This window comes from Mobula birostris, chromosome 25 (genome assembly GCF_030028105.1).
Source record: "Mobula birostris isolate sMobBir1 chromosome 25, sMobBir1.hap1, whole genome shotgun sequence".
NCBI classification, from domain to species: domain Eukaryota; kingdom Metazoa; phylum Chordata; class Chondrichthyes; order Myliobatiformes; family Myliobatidae; genus Mobula; species Mobula birostris.
This window is the reverse complement of record NC_092394.1, coordinates 15,140,556-15,165,204: the sequence shown is the minus strand read 5'-3', so window position 1 is coordinate 15,165,204 and position 24,649 is coordinate 15,140,556. Positions and strand designations below refer to the sequence as shown.

Sequence of the window (24,649 nt, the reverse complement as noted above, 5' to 3'; positions counted from 1 at the left end):
ACGTTGATAGGGTGGCTAAGAAGGCTTATGGTGTGTTGGCCTTCACTGGTCAGGGGATTGAATTCAAGTGCTGTGAGGCGATGTTGCTATGAAACTCTTGTTAGACCACACATTTGATCACCTCATTACGAAACACTGTCATAGCCCCTGTAAATTGCTTCATAAAAGTTTAAATGATTATATTTTTTCACACCATAGTTACATACTGTATGTGGCGGCAGGGGTAGTATGGTGATTAGCGGAACGTTATTACAGCACCAGTGATCCAGGTTCAATTTCACCACTGTCTGTAGGAGGTCTGTACACTCTTCCCAAGACTAGGAAGTCTGTATGCTCTTCCCACAACTAGGAAGTCTGTATGCTCTTCCCATGACTAGGAAGTCCGTACGCTCTTCCCGTGACTAGGAAGCTTGTATGCTCTTCCCATGACTACATGGGCTTCTTCCAAGTGCTCCATTTTCCTCCCACATCCCAAAGTTATATGGGTTAATAGGCTAATTTTTCAGAAGAGTGTTTTTTTCAGGACGATGTGGGCTTGTTGGGATGGAGGGCCGGCTATTGTGTTGTATTTCTAAATAAAATAGAAATAAATAAAAGTTAAAATGATTGTATATTTTTCATAAAAGTCAGATGCATTACATGCTTGACATTACATCCATTATTGTCAGTCTCTCTCTTACACACAAATACACACAGAGGTTTCCTTAGTATTCAGTAATTCCATTTTTAATATTAATATCAAAACCAACCGATTTTTGCTGAGGAATCAAATTATATTCAACAGCATCAGGAGTCAAAGGCCAAAATATAATCAAGGAAAGATTGATTTCTGTTCTATACTGTACCAATTTAATCTTACTGCTTTGCAAATCATAATGTTTGAAGAGTGTAACTGTGTAGTAGAGGCAGAATTCTGTAAAACTGGAGTTCAGCTATGTTACCATGGCATTGTCAAGTTTGCTTATTGTATTTTGCCGATGTAGTGTGTAATGGAATGGTGGCAAAGTAGATAGATAATCTAACGTCCTGAGAACGAGTCCAAATCCCGCCATTATGGTTAAAGAATTTAAATTCAGCTTATTTATTAAATCTGGCAATCCCACAAATGTTGACTGTGGAACCATTGGACTGCTGTAAAAATATAAACTAATAGTTTATTAGTGTCCTTCCATTAGAAAATGTGCCATCATTACTTGGTGTGCCTTATATGTGACTTCAGGGCTATAGTTACATGTTCAGCTCTTAACTGCCCTCTGAAAGTGGCTGAGAAAGCTGCTCAGTTCAAGGGCAATTAGAAATGGGTAATAAATCCCAGCCAGGCTGGCGATGTGAATGATTAAGGAAGAAATTAAGACTGGAGTGAAAACAAGCCACTGCAAAGGCCAAAGGTCAGTGTAACTTCCACTGATGCCGATATTCTGGGGCCTCGTGCAATAAAAATTGAAGGCTCATTCAATCAAAGCAAAAACCATCATACATTCTGTGTGTGCACCAGCACTGCCATACATGCCTAGAAATTCATCTCCAGTTCTAATACTTTAAGCTCTGCCGTGAAAATTCATTCCACTGAGGTTTCTATCAGACATTTAGAACTATCAATACAATGAACTTTTAAACAGTGCTTTCCTGTAATGAACACTTTTATAGCTGAAATGTAATATACTGTACCTTCTATTTTTTAATGTAAAAACTGTTCTATTAAATAGTACATAACTTTCATGCTAAAAGCCATAAAGCAAAATATAATATTATTAGAATGGTTAAGTATAAAAAGATTTACTCTCCTCCAAATGTAATGAGATTATGTTTTATTCCCAAACCACTTCCCACATTGTAAATTTTGTTTCAAATAATTCTACAAATGTATGCAATCTAAATAAAATTCCTGTATTTGAAAAGTAACACACAAGAGCAAAATTAGAACATTTACTCCATCTAGTCTGCTCCATCATTCCAAATGGCTGATTTATTACCCCCTCAACACCATTCTCCTGCCTTGTAACCTTTTTCATCCTCACTAATCAAGAAACTATCAACTTCCACTTTAAATATAGCCAATATCTTGTCCTCCACAGCTGTCCATGGCAATGAATTCCACAGATTTACCATACACTGACTAAAGAAATTCCTTCTCTTCCCTGTTTTGAAGGGACGTCCTTTTTTTCTGAGGTTGTGCCCTCTGATCCTAAACTCCCCCGCTGTAGGAAACATCTTCTCATGTCCGCTCTATCTATACCTTTCAATATTTGATAGATTTCAATGAGATTCCTACTCATTCTCCTAAACTTTAGCGAGTACAAGCCTGGAGCCATCGAATGCTCCTCATATGCTAGCCCTTTCATTCCCAGGATCATTCTTGTGAATATCCCCGGACGCAATGACAGCACATCCTTTCTTACATAAGGGGCCCAAAACAACTCACAATACCTCAAGGCATTCTGACCAATGGCTTATAAAGGCTTAGCACTACGTCTTTGCTTTTATATTCTAGTCCTCTTGAAATAAATGCTAACCTTGCATTTGCTTTCTTCACCACTGACTCAACCTGCAATTTAACCTTTAGGGAATTCTGCTTAAGCTGTCCCAAGTCCCTCTGCACCTATGAATTTCTGAATTTTCTCTCCCTGTTTAGAAAATAAACAGGGAGGAGGAGATAGCAGCGCACCGTGTGTGCGCAGCCCTCTGGTGAAAATGATATCGTATCCGTTAAATAGGGGCCGTGGACAATTCTGATTTGGTGGAGACAGACGTGAAAGCACAGAGGAACATCTGAAGAAATTTCTGAAATGCAGGTTCGCTGCTATTGTTACTGCGCGATCGAGAATCTTCCGGAGGGAAGGCCTCAAAATCCCCGGCTTTGCCTGCTGTTGGCGACCGAGATTGAGGTCGAATCGTTCGGATAGAGATGGTGCTTGGTACTCGGTGTCGGAGAGCTGATCGGAGGCTCGAAGTTTTCGGATGGCTCAGAGTTGGACTGTGGTCGGGCATGGCAGGGAGAGTTTTTCTTCCTTCTCCCATCTGCGTGAGATGTGGGACTTCCAAGAAACTTTGAACTTTTTTTACTGTGCCATGGACTGTTCTTCATCAAGTTATGGTATTGTTGCACTGTTGTAACTATATGTTATGATTATGTGGTTTTATTAGTTTTTCCAGTCTTGGTCTGTCCTGTGTTTTGTGATATCACACTGGAGGAAATATTGTATCATTTCTTAATGCATGCATTACTAAATGACAATAAAAGAGTCTTCATAATCTAAATAATCGAGAACTTTATTCCTTCTACCAAGGTACCTGACCATACGCTTCCCTATACTACATTACATCTGCCATTTCTTTGCCTTTTCTCCCAATCCAAGTCCTTCTGCAGAATCTCTGTTTCCTTAACACTACCTGCCCCTCCACCTATCTTAATATCATCTGCAAACTTGTCACAAAACCATCAATTCCATCTTCCAAATTCGTTGACATATAATGTGAAAAGAAGCGGTCCCAATGCCAACCCCTGTGGAACACAATTAGTCACTGGCAGCCAACCAGGAAAAGCTCTCTTTATTTCTACACTGTGCTTCCTGTCAGTCAGCCAGTCTTCTATCCATGCTGGTGTCTTTCCTGATATAGCATGGGCTCTTATCTTGTGAAGCAGCCTCACGTGTGGCAGTTTGTCAAAGCTTCTGAAAATCCAAGTAAACAACATATACTGACTCTCCTTTGTCCAGCCTGCTAAAAGTACCATATCTAAAATAAGTCCAAGTACAGCACTTACTGAAAATGAATTCCTGAAGTGCTGAAAGCACATTGACCTTTTGCTGAAAGGTTATTGTCCTGAAAAATATATATATGGTCCATTGAGAAATTCTACCTTGCTGAGCATTTTTGGTATTTCCGATTTCACTTCAAATTTTCAGCAAACTCTGCTTCCTTCCAGTCCAGTAATTGTAGGAAGGAAACTACCCAGTAAGGAATGAACTTTAGGTTATTCTGTTTCCCATCTCTTGGTTCATACCTGGGAGGAGACCATTTGGTCTCATTGAGTCTAGGCCAGCTTTAAGTGCTTATCCAGCCACATTTTAAATGATATGAGAGCCAGAGAGTAACACTGCATGGAAACACAGCGATGTGAGGACGGTGCAGACCGAGAATAGAAGGACGTCCCTTTAGAGCAGAATTTCTTTAGCCAGAGGGTGGTGAATCAGTGGAATTCATTGCTGCAGTCTACTGTGGAGGCCAGGTCATTGGGTATATTTAAAGCAGAGATTGGTAGGTTCTTGATTAGCAAGGGTGTCAAAGTTTAGAGATAGAAGGCAAGAGAATGTGGTTGAGAGGGAAAATAAGTCATAACTAGTCTATTTGTCCGCTTTCTGCCTCCGTGCCTTTCAGACGAGTCTGTGGTGGCCAGTGCTATCATGTTTGCTGTTGTGTGCTGGGGCAGCAGGCTGAGGGTAGCAGACACCAACGGAATCAACAAACTCATCCGTAAGGCCAGTGATGTTGTGGGGATGGAACTGGACTCTCTCACGGTGGTGTCTGAAAAGAGGATGCTGTCTAAGTTGCATGCCATCTCGGTCAATGTTTCCCATCCACTACATAATGTTCTGGGTGGGCACAGGAGTACATTCAGCCAGAGACTCATTCCACTGAGATGCAACACAGAGCGTCATAGGAAGTCATTCCTGCCTGTAGCCATCAAACTTTACAACTCCTCCTTTGGAGGGTCAGACACCCTGAGCCAATAGGCTGGTCCTGGACTTACTTCCATCTGGCATAATTTACATATTACTATTTAACTATTTCTGGTTCTATTACTATTTATGGTGCAACTGTAACGAAAACCAGTTTCCCTCGGGATCAATAAAGTATGACTATGACTATGACTACGACAGTGAGTTCTGGACCCCACACAATACAGTGTGAATTTTTTTTCTCATTTCCTCTTGAACCTTAGCAGCCAACTTACCTACCCGACAGTACTGACTTCTCTGTTAAGGGAAATAAGATCTTTTTTAAACCATGTTAGACCTCTCATAATTTTACATATATTAATTAAATCCATCATTTATACTCAGGGGTCACTTTATTGGGTGCACCCGCACATCTGCTCGTTAATGCAAATATCTAATTAACCAATCATAGGGCAGCCACTCAATGTATAAAAGCATGCAGACATGGTCAAGAGTTCAGTTCAGACATCAGAATGAGGGAAAAGATGTAATCTAAATGACACTGGCTGTGGAGTGATTGTTGGTGCCAGATAGGGTGGTTTGAGTACCTCAGAAACTGCTGATCTCCTGGGATTTTCACGTACAACAGTCTCTAGACTTTACAGAGAGTGGTGTGAAAAACAGAAAAAATTCCTGTGAGCAGCAGCTCTGTGAGCGAAAATGCCTTGTTAATGAGAGAGGTCAGAGGAGAATGGCCGGACTGGTTCAAGCTGACAGCAAGGTGGTAACAACTCAAATGTCCATGTGTTACAACAGTGGTGTGCAGAAGAGCCTCTCTGAACGCACAACACGTCGAACTTTGAAGGGGATGGGCTACAGCAGCGGAAGACCATGAACATGCGCTCATTGGTCATTTTATTAGGTACCTCCTGCCACCCTCTTCAGTATCGTATTGAGCTGTGAAACTGTATCAGCATCTCGTATACCATTGAATGATAATCCTAGATGATAGCCTATTTACTCTTAAAACATACTGTTCACATTTAGGCTTACAGTGTGCATGGTGCCAAACCCTGAATCATGGATTAAGTACTGGAGTTGACTTTATTGTAAAAGGCACCTTCCCTCAGGACTAAAGTCTGCAATGGCAAACTTGCTGCTTACTCTTGTGCACTATAAAGTCCTAAACACTGTTATAGGGCAGGAATGAGAAAGAATCTCAATTAATCGTGAATTACTTATATCATATTGAAATAGCTTCTAATCCACTTCATCCTCTGTAGGCGGTGTCAACAAGGGATTTGTTTTTGCAAGATGTAAAGTACTTTCTTGGAATGTTTTGGCCGAATGGATCCTCCATCTTGTGACGGATTACAATAGCCTGTTTAGTTTGGAAATTTGGTTGATCACTGAACTTGGCAAAATGTTTGCAGGCATTTCGGCTCCAATCAAGAAGCCATCATCAGAGCGCAGTTGGGGGTGTTGTCTCCTCAGAATGCCAGCTTCAGGATCCGGACAGATTTTGATTAGATGCCATGATCTGGTTGCCTGTTTAGGCTATGCTTTCTGGTACATACTGTGACACTGTGGGAGAGGGGAGGGCATAGTTGACAGCCCGCCCCTGCATTTCTAATGACTAGCACGATTTATTGTTCTCGTGTTAAAATGCTTTTGTGGGATTATGGGTGTTCATGCATCCATTTCATTTATTGTTACATTTCAGCTTGCGTTATACAGTTATTTGCCTGTGTATTTGTGGGTCACCCTGACTGTAACCGGGATGTGTGATGGTCACCTCCCCCGTCTTTTGGGTTCGCCCTTCGGGTCATGGTGCCTGGTCTGTTTTGTGTCTATCACAATAAAGCGGCTGTTAACGAGCTTCCTGGTCTGTCATTATGGACCAAATGCTCGCCACAATATTGTACATGATCTGCTTTGCCATGAGCGCTATGAGTATTCAGTTCTACGATATTGAGCCTGAACCATATGGGATCGATTGCGAGGACGTGGCACGTGTACATGTGACCAATTGATCGTGCAGTGAATTGATTGGGCCTCCCACACGCGGACGGCTCTCTCCTTTCATGCAGACTTTCAAGTGCACATGTTTTTCCGTCTCGGTGGGCCCGGTTCGTTTTTCCAGTTGCCAGCGTGTACCATTACTAACATGACTCTATAAAACATTTAATCATACCTACTCCGGTGTCATTTTTGTTCCACGTGTACATAACAGTCATTGCTATGTAGTCACAAGCTGCATATCAAAGAACTGGAAGCTCCAAAGCACCAAAAAGCTTGGGCACTTGGGATAATGGGAAGTTGGTGATTGTCTGTTTTGTAGCTTGGGTTCTCTCACCCTTTCATCTCCTGTTCCTTAAGTTGGTTAAAGCACGTAGCAGAAGCAGGAGAACAAGTTGGCCATCCAGCCTTTCTTCCATTCAATAAAAACACGGCTGATGCCATAACTATGGATGTAATGCTAGGGCTGTATTAGACATTGCTCAGATCACATCTAGAGTATTGTGAGTACTTTTGGGCTCCATATCTAAGGATGGGCTGGCATTGGAGAGGATCCAGAGGAAGTTTACAAGAATTATCCTGGGAATGAAAGAATTAATGTGTGAAGATTGTATGATAACTCTGGGGTCTGTACCCTCTGGAGTTTAAAAGAATGAGTGAAGATCTCAGTGAAACCTTTCAGATATTGAAAGGCCTGGATAACGTGGACATGGAGAGGACGTTTCCTCTAGTGGGAGAGTCTAGGACCAGAGGACACAGCCTCAGAACTGATCGACGTCCCTTTAGAACAGATATGAAGAGGAATTTCTTTAACCAGAGGGTGGCGAATCTATGGAATTCATTGTCACAAATGGCTGTGGAGGTTAAGTCATTGGGTATATTTAAATCAGAATTAGAATCAGAATCAGGTTTATGATCACCAGCATGTGATGTGAAATTTGTTAACTTAGCAGCAGCAGTTCAATGCAATACATAATATAGAAGAGAAAAAATAATAATAATAATAAATAAGTCAGTAAATCAATTACAGTATACGTACATTGAACAGATTTTAAAATGTGCAAAAATCAAAAACACAGAATATTGAAAAAGTGAGGTAGTGTCCAAGGGTTCAATATCCATTTAAGAATCGGATGGCAGAGGGGAAGAAGCTGTTCCTGAATCGCTGAGTGTGCGCCTTCGGGCTTCTGTACCTCCTACCTGATGGTAACAATGTGAAAAGGGAATGCCCTGGGTGCTGGAGGTCCTTAATAATGGATGCTGCCTTTCTGAGACACCGCTCCCTAATGGTGTCCTGGGTACTTTGTAGGCTAGTACCCAAGATGGAGCTGACTAGAGTTACAACCTTCTGCAGCTTCTTTCGGTCCTGTGCAGTAGCCCCTCCATACCAGACAGTGATGCAGCCTGTCAGAATGCTCTCCACGGTACAACTATAGAAGTTTTTGAATGTTTTTGTTGACATACCAAATCTCTTCAAACTCCTAATGAAGTACAGCTGCTGTCTTGCCTTCTTTATAACTACATCAATATGTTGGGACCGGGTTAGATCCTCAGAGATCTTGACATCCAGGAACCTGAAACTGCTCACTCTCTCCACTTCTGATCCCTCTATGAAGATTGGTATGTGTTCCTTTGTCTTACCCTTCCTGAAGTCCACAATCAACTCTTTCGGCTTATTGATGTTGAGTGCCAGGTTGTTGCTGCGGCACCACTCTACTAGTTGGCATATCTCACTCCTGTACGCCCTCTCGTCACCACCTGAGATTCTACTAACAATGGTTGTATCGTCAGCAAATTTATAGATGGTATTTGAGCTGTGCCTAGCCACAGAGTTGTGTGTACATGGAGAGTAGAACAGTGGGCTAAGCACACACCCCTGAGGAAAGCAGAGATGTTAGTTTCTTGCCAGTCACCAAAGGTTATGGGCAAAGGGCAGGTGAATGGGGTTGTGAGGGGAAATAAATCAGCTAAGATCAAATGCCAGAGCAGATGCAATGGGTTGACAGGTCCAACCTGACAGTGAAACTTCGTTGTCACCTATGGAGGAGATAGCACTCAAGCCCTGCCACAACTGTCGAGCATCCTTCACTGATTCAAGCTTGGTCCGAATTTGCCACTTTGCACGTGAGATGGTTTTCTGGAGATCATACCATATATCTTACTTGGTCTCCAGACCCGAATGCCTCCGATCTGGCCTTCAACAGATTGCGAATCTCATGGTTCATCCAGGACTTCTGGGTTGGGAAGACTCTGAATGATTTTGTGGGGACACACTCATCTACGACTGTTTTTATAAAGTCCATGACAACCATGGTGTGTTTGTTCAGATCCTCTAATGAGTCCTTGAACACAGCCCAGTCTACAGACTCGAAACAACCAGGACCCATAAACAACCAGGCATTATGTTCGGACCCTTAAACAACCAGGAATTATGTTCCGACCTTTAAACAACCAGGAATTACGTTCCGACCCTTAAACAAACAGGAATTATATTCCGACCCTTAAACAACCAGGAATTACGTTCCGATCCTTAAACAAACAGGAATTATGTTCCGACCCTTAAACAACCAGGGATTACATTCCGACCCTTAAACAACCAGGAATTACGTTCTGACCTTTAAACAACCAGGAATTATGTTCTGACCCTTAAACAACCAGGAATTATGCTTTGCATCACACAGCCCACTTCAGCAAATTTCTCTAGAAGAGGCACAAATAGCAAACCAATTTAGCAAACACTGATTTCTAATTCACCGTTTTCAAAGTTTGGCAAAAGCGTAACATTTGCAGCTAATAAAGTCATAGCTAGTGCTGAAATAATCAAGACATCTGTTCAATAATTTAGTTAATGAGTTCATTTTGAAGGCCTAGAGGAATGGGGAATCTCTACAGCAGCCAGTGACTGGAAGCTTACTTTTTTGTTTTATTTTCACTGGAAAATTACATGTCCTCAAAAGACATCATCAGTAAATCATTACCAGCATGGATCTTGAGCATCAATTGTGGATGAATGGACCATCAATCACTTGTCCGGTAGGACCCAATGAAGATTTACACACCAACATTGCCAGGTTTTAAGCACACCTAGATAGCGTTTCAGGGTTGTCAGCAATAGTGTGTACAATATGCATACATTGAGTAAACCTACACAGGCTTGGCAACAATACAGACAGGATGTCATGGTAACACACAGACTCTGGTGTTCTTTCACAGTGGAGAATTTCCATGCTCCAAAACACTGCCAGGACTGTTCTTAGGCTTGGAACACTGGGCCAGTATAAAACGCTGAATATTGCTCTCACTGCATCAGATAGCCAGCATCCCATTATGGTAATGAGAAATTGGTGCAAAGTCCCATCACTACAACACACTAGAATGGAAAACACAATTAATTATGCATAAGAAATAGCTTGTTGGAATCTGGCTCAAAGCAGACAGCTGAAGAGTATGGAACTGTCTGGTGCGCTTATGTTTCATTATTCAGTTTAGGCTAAACAGTTCTGCTGCATCATGAATCAAATTTCATAGTAACTTTATTATCAAAGTACATATTGTGTATATCACCATGTACTACAGCAAGATTCACTTTCTTGGGGCCATTCACTCCATTTGCCCACTTTTTCTCCGGTGACCTATTCCCTCTCACATTCAGATTCAGATTTATTTATCACATGTACATCGAAACTACAAATTAAATACATCCCTTACGTTAACAACCAACACCCCGAGGCATGTGCTGAGGGCATCCAGCAAATGTCGACACACATTCCGGTGCCGACAATGCATGCCCGCAATGTTGTGCAGAATAACAGAAGCAGCAACACCAACAACGGTCAAACAAAACCCTCCCCCGCCCATTCAGACAGGCCTCCAGTTTCAGGACAGGCTACCTCCAGGCCTCGGCCCCGGACTCTCAGACATCAGGCCTCTAACTTTGGAATTCACCCCAAGACTCACCGGTCACAGGTTTATCCTTTGGGTCTCGACTTCTGAACTCATATAAACCTCTAACCCTTGTGACCCCTTGTGACTCTAGGCCTCTACCTGCACTCTTTGACCTTTAGACTTTTGCCATGGTCTGAACTTCAACCTTCAGCTTTGCCCTCTGGACATTGCTGACATCTGGATATTGACCTCAGGACTTGCCGATCACGGGTTTGACATCTGGGCTTTGACTTTCAGACTCACATGACCTCTGACCCCAGTGACCTGGGGGGGGGGAATTCACCAGCCCTCGTGACTCCTGCCCTTAGCCTTGCCCATGGATTTTCCCCAGATTCTCTTACCGCTCACCCACATGAGAGTAGCTTACAGTGATCAATTAGTCAATCAACCAGTGAGGGTGGGAGATATCAGACGGACCCCGAGCACCCAGGGGAAGTCCACACAACCACAGGGAGAATGCGGAAATGGCAGACAGACCGAACGTGAGATCAGCATTGATCTAGGGTTGTTGGAGCTGGGATGTGCTCAGTGCTTTCCCTGTGACGGACTGGTCCACATCCACTGCTTTTTGTAGGATTTCCTACTGAAGGGCATTGGTGTTTCCATACCAGGCTATGCCGCAGCCATTGTGGTGACAGGGGCTACACTGTTGTCCTTGTGTGTAAGTAAACAAAGTGTGATTGAGAAATGAGTGCAGGTTTTCAGGGTCCATTGAATTGGTGATGACACTGTAACTGAGTCCTGGGCAACATTCGTGCTTAGGCTTTGTCCTGGTGGGACGCTGGGTTAACAGATGTTAAGGGACTAGATGTGATTGGTAGGTGGGAAGCCTTCAAAGGGGAAATTTTGAGAGTGCAGAGTTTGTATGTTCCTGTCAGAATTAAAGGCAAATTGAATAGGAATAAGGAACCTTGGTTCTCAAGGGATATTGCAACTCTGATAAAGAAGAAGAGGGAGTTGTATGAAATGTATAGGAAACAGGGAGTAAATCAGGTGCTTGAGGAGTATAAGAAGTGCAAGAAAATACTTAAGAAAGAAATCAGGAGGGCTAAAGGAAGACATGAGGTTGCCTTGGCAGTCAAAGTGAAGGATAATCCAAAGAGCTTTTACAGGTGTATTAAGAGCAAAAGGATCGTAAGGGATAAAATTGGTCCTCTTGAAGATCAGAGTGGTCGGCTATGTGCGGAACCAAAGGAAATGGGGGAGATCTTAAATAGGTTTTTTGCGTCTGTATTTACTAAGGAAACTGGCATGAAGTCTATGGATTAAGGGAAACAAGTAGTGAGATCATGGAAACTGTACAGATCGAAAAGGAGGAGGTCCTTGCTGTCTTGAGGAAAATTAAAGTGGATAAATCCCCGGGACCTGACAGGGTGTTCCCTCGGACCTTGAAGGAGACTAGTGTTGAAATTGCAGGGGCCCTGGCTGAAATATTTAAAATGTCGCTGTCTACAGGTGAGGTGCCGGAGGATTGGAGAGTGGCTCATGTTGTTCCGTTGTTTAAAAAAGGATCGAAAAGTAATCCGGGAAATTATAGGCCGGTAAATTTAACGTCGGTAGTAGGTAAATTATTGGAGGGAGTACTAAGAGACAGAATCTACAAGCATTTGGATAGACAGGGACTTATTAGGGAGAGTCAACATGGCTTTGTGCGTGGTAGGTCATGTTTGACCAATCTATTCGAGTTTTTCGAGGAGGTTACCAGGAAAGTGGATGAAGGAAAGGCAGTGGATATTGTCTACATGGACTTCAGTAAGGCCTTTGACAAGGTTCCGCATGGGAGGTTAGTTAGGAAAATTCAGTCGCTAGGTATACATGGAGAGGTGGTAAATTGGATTAGATATTGGCTGGATGGAAGAAGCCAGAGAGTGGTGGTAGAGAATTGCTTCTCTGAGTGGAGGCCTGTGACTAGTGGTGTGCCACAGGGATCAGTGCTGGGTCCATTGTTATTTGTCATCTATATCAATGACCTGGATGATAATGTGGTAAATTGGATCAGCAAGTTTGCCGATGATACAAAGATTGGAGGTGTAGTAGACAGTGAGGAAGGTTTTCAGAGCCTGCAGAGGGACTTGGACCAGCTGGAAAAATGGGCTGAAAAATGGCAGATGGAGTTTAATACTGACAAGTGTGAGGTATTGCACGTTGGAAGGACAAACCAACGTAGAACATACAGGGTTAATGGTAAGGCACTGAGGAGTGCAGTGGAACAGAGGGATCTGGGAATACAGATACAAAATTCCCTAAAAGTGGCATCACAGGTAGATAGGGTCGTAAAGAGAGCTTTTGGTACATTGGCCTTTATTAATCAAAGTATTGAGTATAAGAGCTGGAATGTTATGATGAGGTTGTATAAGGCATTGGTGAGGCCGAATCTGGAGTATTGTGTTCAGTTTTGGTCACCAAATTACAGGAAGGATATAAATAAGGTTGAAAGAGTGCAGAGAAGGTTTACAAGGATGTTGCCGGGACTTGAGAAACTCCGTTACAGAGAAAGGTTGACTAGGTTAGGACTTTATTCCCTGGAGCGTAGAAGAGTGAGGGGAGATTTGATAGAGGTATATAAAATTATGATGGGTATAGATAGAGTGAATGCAAGCAGGCTTTTTCCACTGAGGCAAGGGGAGAAAAAAACCAGAGGACATGGGTTAAGGGTGAGGGGGGAAAAGTTTAAAGGGAACATTAGGGGGGGCTTCTTCACAGAGAGAGTGGTGGGAGTATGGAATGAGCTGCCAGACGAGGTGGTAAATGCGGGTTCTTTTTTAACATATAAGAATAAATTGGACAGACACATGGATGGGAGGTGTATGGAGGGATATGGTCCATGTGCAGGTCAGTGGGACTAGGCAGAAAATGGTTCGGCACAGCCAAGAAGGGCCAAAAGGCCTGTTTCTGTGCTGTAGTTTCTCTGCTTTCTATGACTAAGTCGGCTCCCTGTCAGGAGCTGCCCTGCTGCGGTTAGTGTGTCACAGCCAGTCCAGAGCTCAGCTTAACACTGTCACAGCAGCTGAGGAAACACTCGCAGGATCACCGAAGTTCAGTAGCAAGGAGCGGATTTGCCGAGGCTTTCTGAGGCATTGGGTCAGACCACATTTGGAGAACTTTGAGCAGTTTTGATCACCATTTTGAAGGAACGATATACTAGCGTTGTAGCAGGTCCGGAGGAGGTTCATGAGAATGTTGGTGGAAACAAACGAATGAGGCACATTTGATGACTCTGTGCCTGTAGTCACTAGAGCTTAGGAGGATGGGGGTGGCAGGGAGAGGGATACAATTGAAAGCTATCGAATATTGAAAGGCCTAGATAGAGTGGAAGTGAATAGGATGTTTCCTGTAGTGGGGATTCTGGGACCAGAGAGGACAGCCTCAGAATATAAGGAAGTCCCTTTAGAACAAGAATGAGGAGGAATTTCTTTAGCCAGTGGTGAATCTGTGGAATTCATTGCCACAAACGGCTGTGGAGACCAAGTCATTGGGTATATTTAAAGCTGATAGGCACTTAATAAGTAAGCGTGTCTAAGATTATGAGGAGAAGGCAGGAGAATGAGGTTAGGAGGGAAAATAAATCAGCCATCATTGAATGCTAGAGAAACGATGGGCTGAAAGGCTTAATTCTGCTACCATGTGTTATGATCTTCTGACGTTCCTAGATACCGATCCCAAGGAGGGAATGGTGGGCCCTTTAAAAAAATGCACTTTGGCTTGATTTGTTTAACAGGAAAGGAAACCCAAAGATTTTGTTACGTGCATGCTAGACAATAAAGACAAAGCAAGAGCCTGCAGATGCTGGAGAACCTCAGTGTGTCAATCAGGATCTGTGGTGGCTGGAGAAAGGAGATTTTGTTGATGTTATGGGTCCAAAAGCTACATCAGGCCTGAGAGTGGAGTGGGGAGATGGCTCGTTTCAAGAGAGAGGGGTGAGTGGTGAGCTAAGGAGGGGAGAAGGATGTGGACAGGCAGATCGAGGAAGAGGGGTGCAGTTAGGAGGTACAGGCAGTGGATGGTCAATTTTGGAAAGGGGAGATTAAGAAGGACGGAAGCAGATGTAGCTAAGCATGGAAGGGGAGAGTGAAGGTGGAGATAGCTGGGAGGGTGATGAGTGGAAACACAAAGGCTACAGGTGCTGGAATCTGTTAAGTAAAGGATGTGAACCATAAGGGGAGAGGTGTAGGGCAGATGGAACCAGAACCAGATGAGGGAAGTGGGTGGGTAGCAGGCTGAGGGAACCAAGAGGGAAGGGGATGAACATGAGTGATGGGATGGAAGGGATACAGGAAGCAGGTCAAAAATGGGAGGACTGGAAGAAGGGTGGGCAACTTTGGAGATGAAGGTAAAGGAATCCATTTAAATTCATTGCCTCTCAATTTCATCTGGTACCTAAATATTTCAAAGGCAGTGCATGTACCAAGCAACTAGGTTCAGGAGCAGTTATTACCCCTCAACCATCAGGCTCCTAAATCAGAGCAAATAAATTCAGTCACCTTCACTTGCTCCCATCACTGAACTGTTCCCACAACCTACGGACTCACTTTCAAGGACTCTTCGTCTCGTGTTCTTGATATTTATTGCTTATATATTTATTATTATTATTATTTCTTTTTTTATGAATTTGTGCATTTTGTTGACTTTTGCATACCTGTTGTCTGTCCTATTGGTGTGGTCTTTCAATGATTCTATTACGGTTATTGGATATAGAGTATGCCCACAAGAAAATGAATCTCAGGGTTGTATATGGTGACATGTATGTACTTTGATAATACATTTACTTTGAACTTTATTATAACACCTTTCACAACTGCAGCATATTAAGATCTTTTACCACCAATGAAATGCTTCAGCGTAGGAAAGGTTGGAGCCAACTGCACACAGCAACCACCCACACACTGCAATTATTAGAGCGTCTGTTTCAGTGACACTTCAGACTCATTAGTTGGGCTCTAATCAGAATCAGAATCAGGTTTATAATTACCGGCATGTGTCGTGAAATTTGTTAACTTAGCAGCAGCAGCAGTTCAATGCAATACATAATATAGAAAAAATAAATAAATTATGTTATATGTATGTTGAATAGATTTTAAATAGTGCAAAAAACAGAAATAATATATATTTAAAAAGTGAGGTAGTGTTCATGGGTTCAGTATCCATTTAGGAATTGGATGGCAGAGGGGAAGAAGCTGTTCCTGAATCGCTGAGTGTGTGCCTTCAGGCTCTGTATCTCCTTCCCTGATGGTAACAGTGAGAAAAGGCCATGCCCTGGGTGCTGGGGTCCTTAATAATGGACGCTGCCTTTCTGAAACACCGCTACCTAAAGATGTCCTGGGTACTTTGTAGGCTAGTACCCAAGATGGAGCTGACTAAATTCATGACCCTCTGCAGCTTCTTTCAGTCCTGTGCAGTAGCCCCTCCATACCAGACAGTGATGCAGCCTGTCAGAATGCTCTCCACGGTACATCTATAGAAGTTTTTGAGTCCTTTTGTTGACGTACCAAATCTCTTCAAACCCTTAATGAAGTATAGTCACTGTCTTGCCTTCTTTATAACTACATCGATATGTTGGGACCAGGAATTCCCGTTCAACAGAACAATCCATTAACTCTGAATGAGAGTTTGAGTGCTGAGTGGTCTTATATTTGATTTGGAGTTTTGTAATATTTCCTCTGTGGCAATTAACAGATGATACTCAAGTTTAATTAATTTCTGCTCGAAGTATTTCTTTTCTTTTAGAGAAGGCTTACAAGTTATTTTGTCCTTGGGCTATCCCTGGGGATGGCTTGCTTTCATTCCAAGATTGTGGGTTCTAAAGTTAACTGTTGTAGGACACCCAGTGGGGTTTGGGAGGTGGTTCACTTCTTCTGCTTCACTGAGACCCACTGACGACCAGTCCACCGTCATAAAACCTGGCCGTCAACCATTTCAGTTGTGGGATCATCTATTATCTGGTGGTGGCCCAAGGCCCAAGGTTTAGATTAATTTGTCACATGCACATTGAAAACACCGAAACATACAGTGAAATGCGTTGTTTGTGTCAACAACCAACACAGTCCAAGCATGTGCTGGGGCAGGCCACTGTGTTGCCATGCTTCTGGTGCCAAAGTAGCATGCCCACAGCTTACAACTCTAGCCCGTACAGTTCCAGTGATCCTGGTTCAGTCCTGCCGCTCTCTATAAGGAGTTTATACGTTCTCCATGACCACATAGCTTTTGGCTGGGTGCTCCAGTTTCCTCGCATATTCCAAAGTCGTACACGTTCATAGGATAATTAGCCACATGGCATCATTGGACAGTGTGGGCTCATTGCTGTATCTCTAAGTCAATAGAAAAATTCTGCCCAGAAACAAATAAAAATACCTTACTCCCACAAGGAAGCTGATGCCCGATTCAGAAATCACCTAGCTCCCAGCGGTAAGTTCAGGAAAAACTAATAACTAAAGACGTTTGAAAGTTTCTCATTTTTACAGTTCCTGTCTTTCTCTGCCAAACAGGCACTATTTTCTCAGGATTATTAAGCGTATTGCTTACTTGTGGATTCTGCTGACTAGTTAGATGGCTCTGAACAATTATTTAATCAAAGGTTGTGATCTGCTTTTAGCTAACTGAGCAATTGCAGATTGAAACACTCCTAGATTGCTAAGCTCCATCATCATAAGTGGTAGTGAAGTGCTTTTATTGTTCATCTGTCTACGTGGCCCCTCTGACACAAAGGCATCCAAAACAAAAACACAAGGTTAAGTGCATCTGTGACAACTTGTGTGGGAAACGGGAATGTAACTATTTCAGTGCCTGGTGGTTTATTATTGTCAATAATGGTTACTGAACCTGGGTAGCCTCTCAATCCACGGGGCAGGGGAGGCATGGTTGAGCATTCAATATCACCCAGTTCAAAGTCCAAACTTCGAAGTAAGGTTATTACCATTGTGCATATATGCCACCATAGACTACCCTGAGATTCATTTTCTTGCAGGTATTCATAGTAGACCAAAGAAATATAATAGAAAAGATATTAAACTACACACAAAGACTGACAAACAACGTGCGGAAGGAGACAAGATGCACAAATACCAAAAAAAAATCAAATAATAATACTGAGAACGTGAATTATAGAGTCCCTGAAAGTGAGTCTGTAGGTTGTGGGATCAGTTCAGAGTTGAAGTGAGTGAAGTTATCCATTCTGGCTCAGGAGCCTAACACAAGGAAATCTGCAGATGCTGGAGTTTCAAGCAACACACATCAAAGTTGCTGCCCAGGCAGCATCTCTAGGAAGAGGTACAGTCGACGTTTCGGGCCGAGACCCTTCGTCAGGACTAACTGAAAGAAGAGATAGTAAGAGATTTGAAAGTGAGAGGAAAGAGGCTCAGGAGCCTGATGGTTCTAGGGTAATAACTGTTATTGAAGCTGGTGGTGTGAGACCTCAGGCTCCTGGACGTCTTTCCTGATGGCAGCAGTGAAAAGAGACCATGGCCTGGACAGCGGAGTCCTTGATGATGGATGCTACTTTCTTTTGTCAACACTCCAACAGTGAGCTATCAGAATCATAGAGATATAGATCAGGGGTCCCCAACCTTTTTTGCACTGCAGACCGGTTTAATATTGACAATATTCTTGCGACTGGCCAACCGGGGGAGGGTGTTCAAATAGGGTTAAACTCACCTCAACATGTCTCTTACAGTTAGGGTTGCCAACTTTCTCACTCCCAAATAAGGGACAAAAGTAGCAGTCAAATCCCGGGACACTTTATCCCAGGAAAGACTACCATGACCATGAAGTCTTGCGCGGGCACCTGTGTGCGCATGCGCGTACGTGCTGATTTTTCCCCCACGAATCGGTTTTGCCTTCATCTTCCCGACTATACTGTACATACATTATTTCTACTTTATATAGGCTGTGTATTTATCATATCATTCCTGCTTTTACTATATGTTAGTGTTATTTATTTTCAGTTTTATGTGTTATGTGGTATGATTTGTTAGATTATTTTTTGGGTCTGCAAACGCTCAAAAATTTTTCCCATATAAATTAATGGTAATTGCTCCTTCGCTTCACGCTATTTCGGCACAAAAGGTTTCATAGCAACACTCTACCTTAGCGGGGGAAATAGGGGACAAACCAATTTAGCCCAATATACGGGATGTCCCGGTAAATGCGGGACAGTTGGCAACTCTATGTTCAAGTTCAACAGTGTGTGACAGGGAATGAGGAAAGGTGCAGCTGACTCATATCCTTTCCCCACGGTCTGGTAGCACATGCTTTGCGTCCCAGTACCAGTCCGTGGCCCAGTGGTTGGGGATCGCTGATATAGAGCATGGAAACAGCCCTTTCTATCCAACTCATCCACGCCAACCAAGCTCCTTAACTGAGCTGGTCCAATTTGCCTCTTAATCTCCCCGATCCATGTACCCATCCTGCTGAATGTCTTTTAAATGGTGTAACTGTGCCAGCCTCTATCACTTCTTGTTCCATATACTCACCACCCTCTGTGTGGAAAAAGTTGTTCCTCAGGTCCATTTTAAATCTTTCCCCTCTTATTTTAAATTTAGTTCCTCTAGTTTTGAACTCGCCCTCTCTGGGGAAAAGATTGTGGCTCTTTTCCTTGTCTGTGCCCCCCACCCAAAAACTTTCCATTAACTCAGCCCTTAGCTTCCTGTCCTCCAAGGAAAACCTGCTTCAAGTCTGTCTACTTACAAACTTTCTGCCCATTACACCAGTAGGTCTTCCATCTCTACTTGGCAGTGTTCGGGGCCTCCTTCACCGTGCTCTCGGTTTTCACTACCGTCAGCCGTGCAAGTCCTGGGCGGTGACTCAGGGGCACCGTCGTACACAAATGTAGAAGGATACTTCATTGCTGTTTCGGTAACAGTTTTGTTTGACCAGTCAGCGTTGTTAGCCTTGAGCTGAACATAAGAACATAAGAAATAGGAGCAGGAGTAGGCCATCTGGCCCAGCAAGCCTGCCCCACCACTCAAAAAGATCATGGCTGATCTGTCGGTAAACTCAGCTCCATCTACCTGCCTTTTCCCCATAACCCTTAATTCCGTTACTATGTAAAAACCTATCTAACTGTTTCTTAAATATATTTAGCGAAGAAGCCTCAACTGCTTCCCTGGGCAGAGAATTCCACAGATCCACCACTCTCTGGGAAAAACAGTTTTTCCTCATCTCCATCCTAAATCTTCTCCTCTGAATCCTGAGGCAATGTCCCCTAGTTCTAGTCTCACCTACCAATGGAAACAACTTTATTATTTCTATCTTATCTATCCCTTTCAAAATTTTGTATGTTTCTATAAGATCCCCTCTCATCCTATCTAGCCCTTTCAAAATTTTGTATGTTTCTATAAGATCCCCTCTCATTCTTCTGAACCCTGAATTGGACGACAGGTGGACCTCTCTTAGTCTGGCCTCTACCCTTTGACTTGTTCGGCATGGGTAATCCTACCCAGAGTCAAAGCATAATGCCTTCACTCCAGCCAACATAGCTCTCTGGGTCATTGAGGCATGCAAGTCTCCAAACCACAACGAGGTTGTGATCCTCTTGGAGGTATCTGGCTACTGTTTATAACTCAAACCCTCCGGTCCAAGTAACATCCTCGAACCTTTACTGCATCCCTTTCGATTTAAAGACATCCTGCGCATAAGCAGGGCCGCCGAGACTGTACGCAGTACTCCAAAGGTAGCCTTGTGCAGTCACTGCCCGTCCACAACGTGCCCTCTTCCCATTACTATCATCAGGGAGGAGGGACAGGAGCCCGAAGACACACACTAAATGTTTTGGAACAGCTTCTTGCCATCAGATTTCTGAATGTTATATATATGATACTGTAGAAAAGTCTGAGACACATATACACATACAGGTATATATGTTATATGTGTATGAGTGTTTGTGTGTATCTGTGTGTATATATATATATATAGTAATTTATGATACAAAACAAATTTCTCGACATGTCAGTGATAATAAAACCCAATTCTGGTTCTGAGCTGACACATAACATTGCACTAATAACTCCAATATTTATGGTAACAAATGGATAAACCTGGACTACAATTGATTTCACATTTATTTTAAAATCGTTGCCATATTAAAAAGTGTCCCCGACATTATCAGAGGTCTAAATGGAGAATGGAAAGGGTCTATTTCACTTGCACACTGGTCAGTGACTGGGAGATTCAGAGAGAAGTTGACAGGTGATAGTTTCTGAAAGTTGCCTCCTAGAAGGGTGGTGGGAGAGAGCCCTCACGATTTTTGTTAAGTACCTAGGTGAGTGTTTGAAGACCTGTAACCTGCAGGCTATGGACTAAATGCTAGGAATTCATCTTAATAGAATTATGGAGACATACTGCATGGGAACAGACCTTTTCTCCCACTGAGTATATAAGACATAGGGACAGAATTAGGCCATTCAGCCCATTGAAACTGCTCCACCATTCAATCATGGCTGATTTATTTTTCTTCTCAACCCCTTTCTCTCGCCTTCTGCTTGAAACCTTAGGCATCCTTACTAATCAAGAACCCCCACTTTAAATATACCAGATGACATGGTCTCCACAGCCATTCACGGTAATAGTAAGTTGTACTGTGTATTGTTAACTCCACTTAGCCAGACAAGATCAGCGGCCCTTCCACATGGAACTACCTTTCAGCTTGATGATCTTGAGGAGTAAGGACCCAAGGATTATGGCTAAGGATAAATAAGATATGGCTAAGTGAAGTTTTAGAATCAGGATCAGGTTTAATATCACTAGCATATGTCATGAAATTTGTTGCTTTGCAGCAGCAGTACAGTGCAATACATGCAAAGTTAATATAAATTACAATTTTATATATAAAACATTAGATTAAGTAAATAGTGCAAAAAGAGAGAGCAAAAATATTGAGGTAGTTTTCATGGTGTGTTTCATTGCCTATTCAGAAATCTGATGGTGGAGGGGAAGAAACTGTTCCTAAAACATTGAGTGTGTGTCTTCAGGCTCCTGTACCTCCTCCCTGATGGTCGTAATAAGAAGACAGCATGTCCTGGGTGATGGGGGCAAAACTATTTTCACAAAGTTAAAACATTGTCCCAAAAATATGTAAATATGGAACAAAAGTTAATACAACTATAACCCAATGCACTGCATATTTGGTAAATGATGACATGAAATACCACATATTCTGTCTGGGTAGCTTCCAATCTTTGGCATGCCCATTGATTTCTCCAGTAATTTCTCCCCCTCCCTCTTCCCCTACTCTGGGTCTCCTCTTACCCCTTCCCTTCTCCTCACCTGCCTATCACCTCCCCCTGGTGTCCCTCCTCCTTCCCCTTCTCCCATGGTCCACTCTCCTCTCCTATCAGAATCCTTCTTCTTCAGCCCTTTACCCTTTCCACCTATCACCTCCCAGCTTCTCACTTCATCCTTCCTCCCAAACCTACCTGGCTTCACCAATCACCTTCTAGCTTGTACTCCTTCCCCTCCCCCCACATTCTTATTCTAGTTTCTTCCCCCTTCCTTTCCAGTCCTGATGAAGGGTCTCGGCCCGAAATGTCAACTGTTTATTCCTTTCCATAGACATTGTCTGACCTGGTGAGTTCCTCCAGCATTTTGAGTGCATTCCTCTGGATTTCCAGCATCTGCAGAACCTCTTGTGTTGAACATTCAGCAAATGCAGATCATTATGTTTTTTGGGTGCAACTTAAACCATTAAGATCTTAATAGAACCCTGCATCTTTCGAATAGGGTTTGCAAAATATCTCACTCATGTACCTAATTTCCAAAAATTCCTGATGTAGGAAACTTCCTTGCTGTTAATTTTGTGCATCACGATTATTGGATCTGTCCAGAATTGTTTAAAGAAATTCTTACCTCAAGTTGAGGACATGAACAACACAAGAACATTGAAGTCGCCAAATTAACTAATTCTTGCGTTTCTTTGCAGTGTTCATCATGGCGTCTGGGCTTCTTGTCTATCCTTTTGGACTGAACTCCGCCATCGTGCAGAAATATTGTGGGGATTCGAGCATCTACCACGCGGCAGACTGTCAGATTGGATGGGGTTACATGCTGGGGATCGTTGGAGTCATGCTCGCTGTCTTTCTGCCTTTCTTCTCCAAATACGCACCAAAAGAATCCACTTTACCAACTCCAATACCTGCAATTTTATAGTATTTGTTACTAAAAAGGGACAATTGTACCATGGTTATGAAATATCCTGTTTTTACACTTCCAGAAATGAACAGAAGATAATGAAAGCACTTCTTTAAGCTATGAAACAGCTAAATTCGATTTGTGACCCAAGTGCATTATGTGAAATGTCTTCCTGATTTCCTCAAAATACACAGCAAGCTGCCAAAATTAGCAATTTATGAAAAACGCTGTCAGGAAATCAGTTACGAGGAAGTCTTGTGTCCTGTGAGTTACTGTTACACGCTTATAACTAGACTTTAAACAATTTTCCTGTCAATTTCAGTTCATTTGTAGTTCTCACACGGATTGACAGTAGTTTCCAGGATAATGGTCAGATAAAAGAGGGTTCAATTGGTTGAGAAATTCCAGTTATTGTGAACAAAGTAAGAAGAATGAGATTAGAGGAGATATGCAGTAACAGAATAACCACATGGTGTGTTCTGCACAACAGAGGCTCATGCTGATCAGTACAGGTATAAAAAACGGAACAGATTAGAAAATCGATAACAATCGTGATATTGCACGGTTCTTTCAATCGGAATATTTTCTGTCTGAGCCTCTAAAGGTCAAAAACTTTTTAAAAAGTTTTTCAGCTAGAGTATGGAACTATCGGGAAATGCCTTCCCTGGGAGGTCAAAATTACCAAGTTAATATTTAGTCAGAATAAAGCCAGAGAGATTGCAGATAACTCCAGTTTTAAAGGGACACTTATCAAATAACTAGAGATCTCGTCAATCCACATTATGTAAGAACAAAATTTTAGTGAGACACCTCACACTAAAATCTCTGTCAGATTGGAGATAAAAATTAAACTGTGGACCAATAATTCCATTTAGAAATACTTCTGACTGAGATTGGAAGATGGCATCTGTGATGAGGGCCTGCACGCTGCTAAGATCTCTGAGTACATTTTACACTCATGCAGTCCTATACACTCAAGCCACTATATTTACATTTTAAATAAAGAACTCCACATATCAACTGTCTGTATGAAGATACATCAGAATATGCAGTATAGCCATAATGAAAATTTCAGAGTAAACATCTGCATTAATACAAAATAATCTTTATCTGTCATTACTTAATATAGTGATCCCCTCTTACCATAATGTGTAACTACTTCCTTATTAACCCTTTCACTGCATATAACCATTGCAATGCCACCTGCTGTGACCAACCATCTCATAAATTCCAAGCTGGTGTTCAGGGACTCTAGATGCCAAATGGAAATTAGCCAAGGATATCTCATTTTCCCTCCATCTAGGAAGCTCTTACACTTTCTGTAAATATTCAGTTGATGTATTGACATTGCTTATATAAAATTACCTTAAACTTCTATATTTCCACATATTAGTTAAACTTCTATATTTCCACATATTACTTCTGATTGTAGATTTATCAGATTTCTTTGAGTCGAGTATGAATGTTATCCTTCGGGGTTGTCTATTGTAGAGGCCAATCACGTATTGTGGTGCAGCATTGAGCTATACAGCGTGGAAGTAGGCTCATCATAAACCCAAGACACTCTGCAGTTGCTGGAGATCCAGAGTAACACACACAAAATGCTGGAGGAGCTCAGCAGATCAGGCAGCATACATGGAAATGAATAAACAGTTGATGTTTCAGGCTGACACCCTTCATCAAGACTGGGCTGAAACATCAACTGTTTATTCCCTTCCATAAATGCTGTCTGATCTGCTGAGTTCCTCCAGCATTTTGTTGGTGTTACCATGGAAACAGACCCATCGGCCCAACTCATCCTCATTGCCTAACTGATCTAGTCCTATTTCTTAATTTCTGTTGACATAATTTTATCAAAATTATTGTTTCTCATTTAAAATATTATCTCTTAGATGTGATGTTTGATCAAA

General features: G+C 42.4%; 1 protein-coding gene across 1 annotated transcript in view; it reads left to right on the top strand.

The window, feature by feature from the left end:
- Positions 1–24,326, top strand: part of LOC140187607 (LHFPL tetraspan subfamily member 7 protein) — a 364,864-nt gene extending 340,538 nt beyond the window's left edge. Inside the window, exon 3 of the mRNA XM_072243104.1 lies at positions 22,531–24,326. Within this exon, the coding sequence (XP_072099205.1) occupies positions 22,531–22,757 (227 nt within the window). The 3' untranslated portion in view covers positions 22,758–24,326. The remainder of the gene's footprint in view (positions 1–22,530) is intronic.
- The last annotated feature ends 323 nt before the right edge of the window (positions 24,327–24,649 follow it).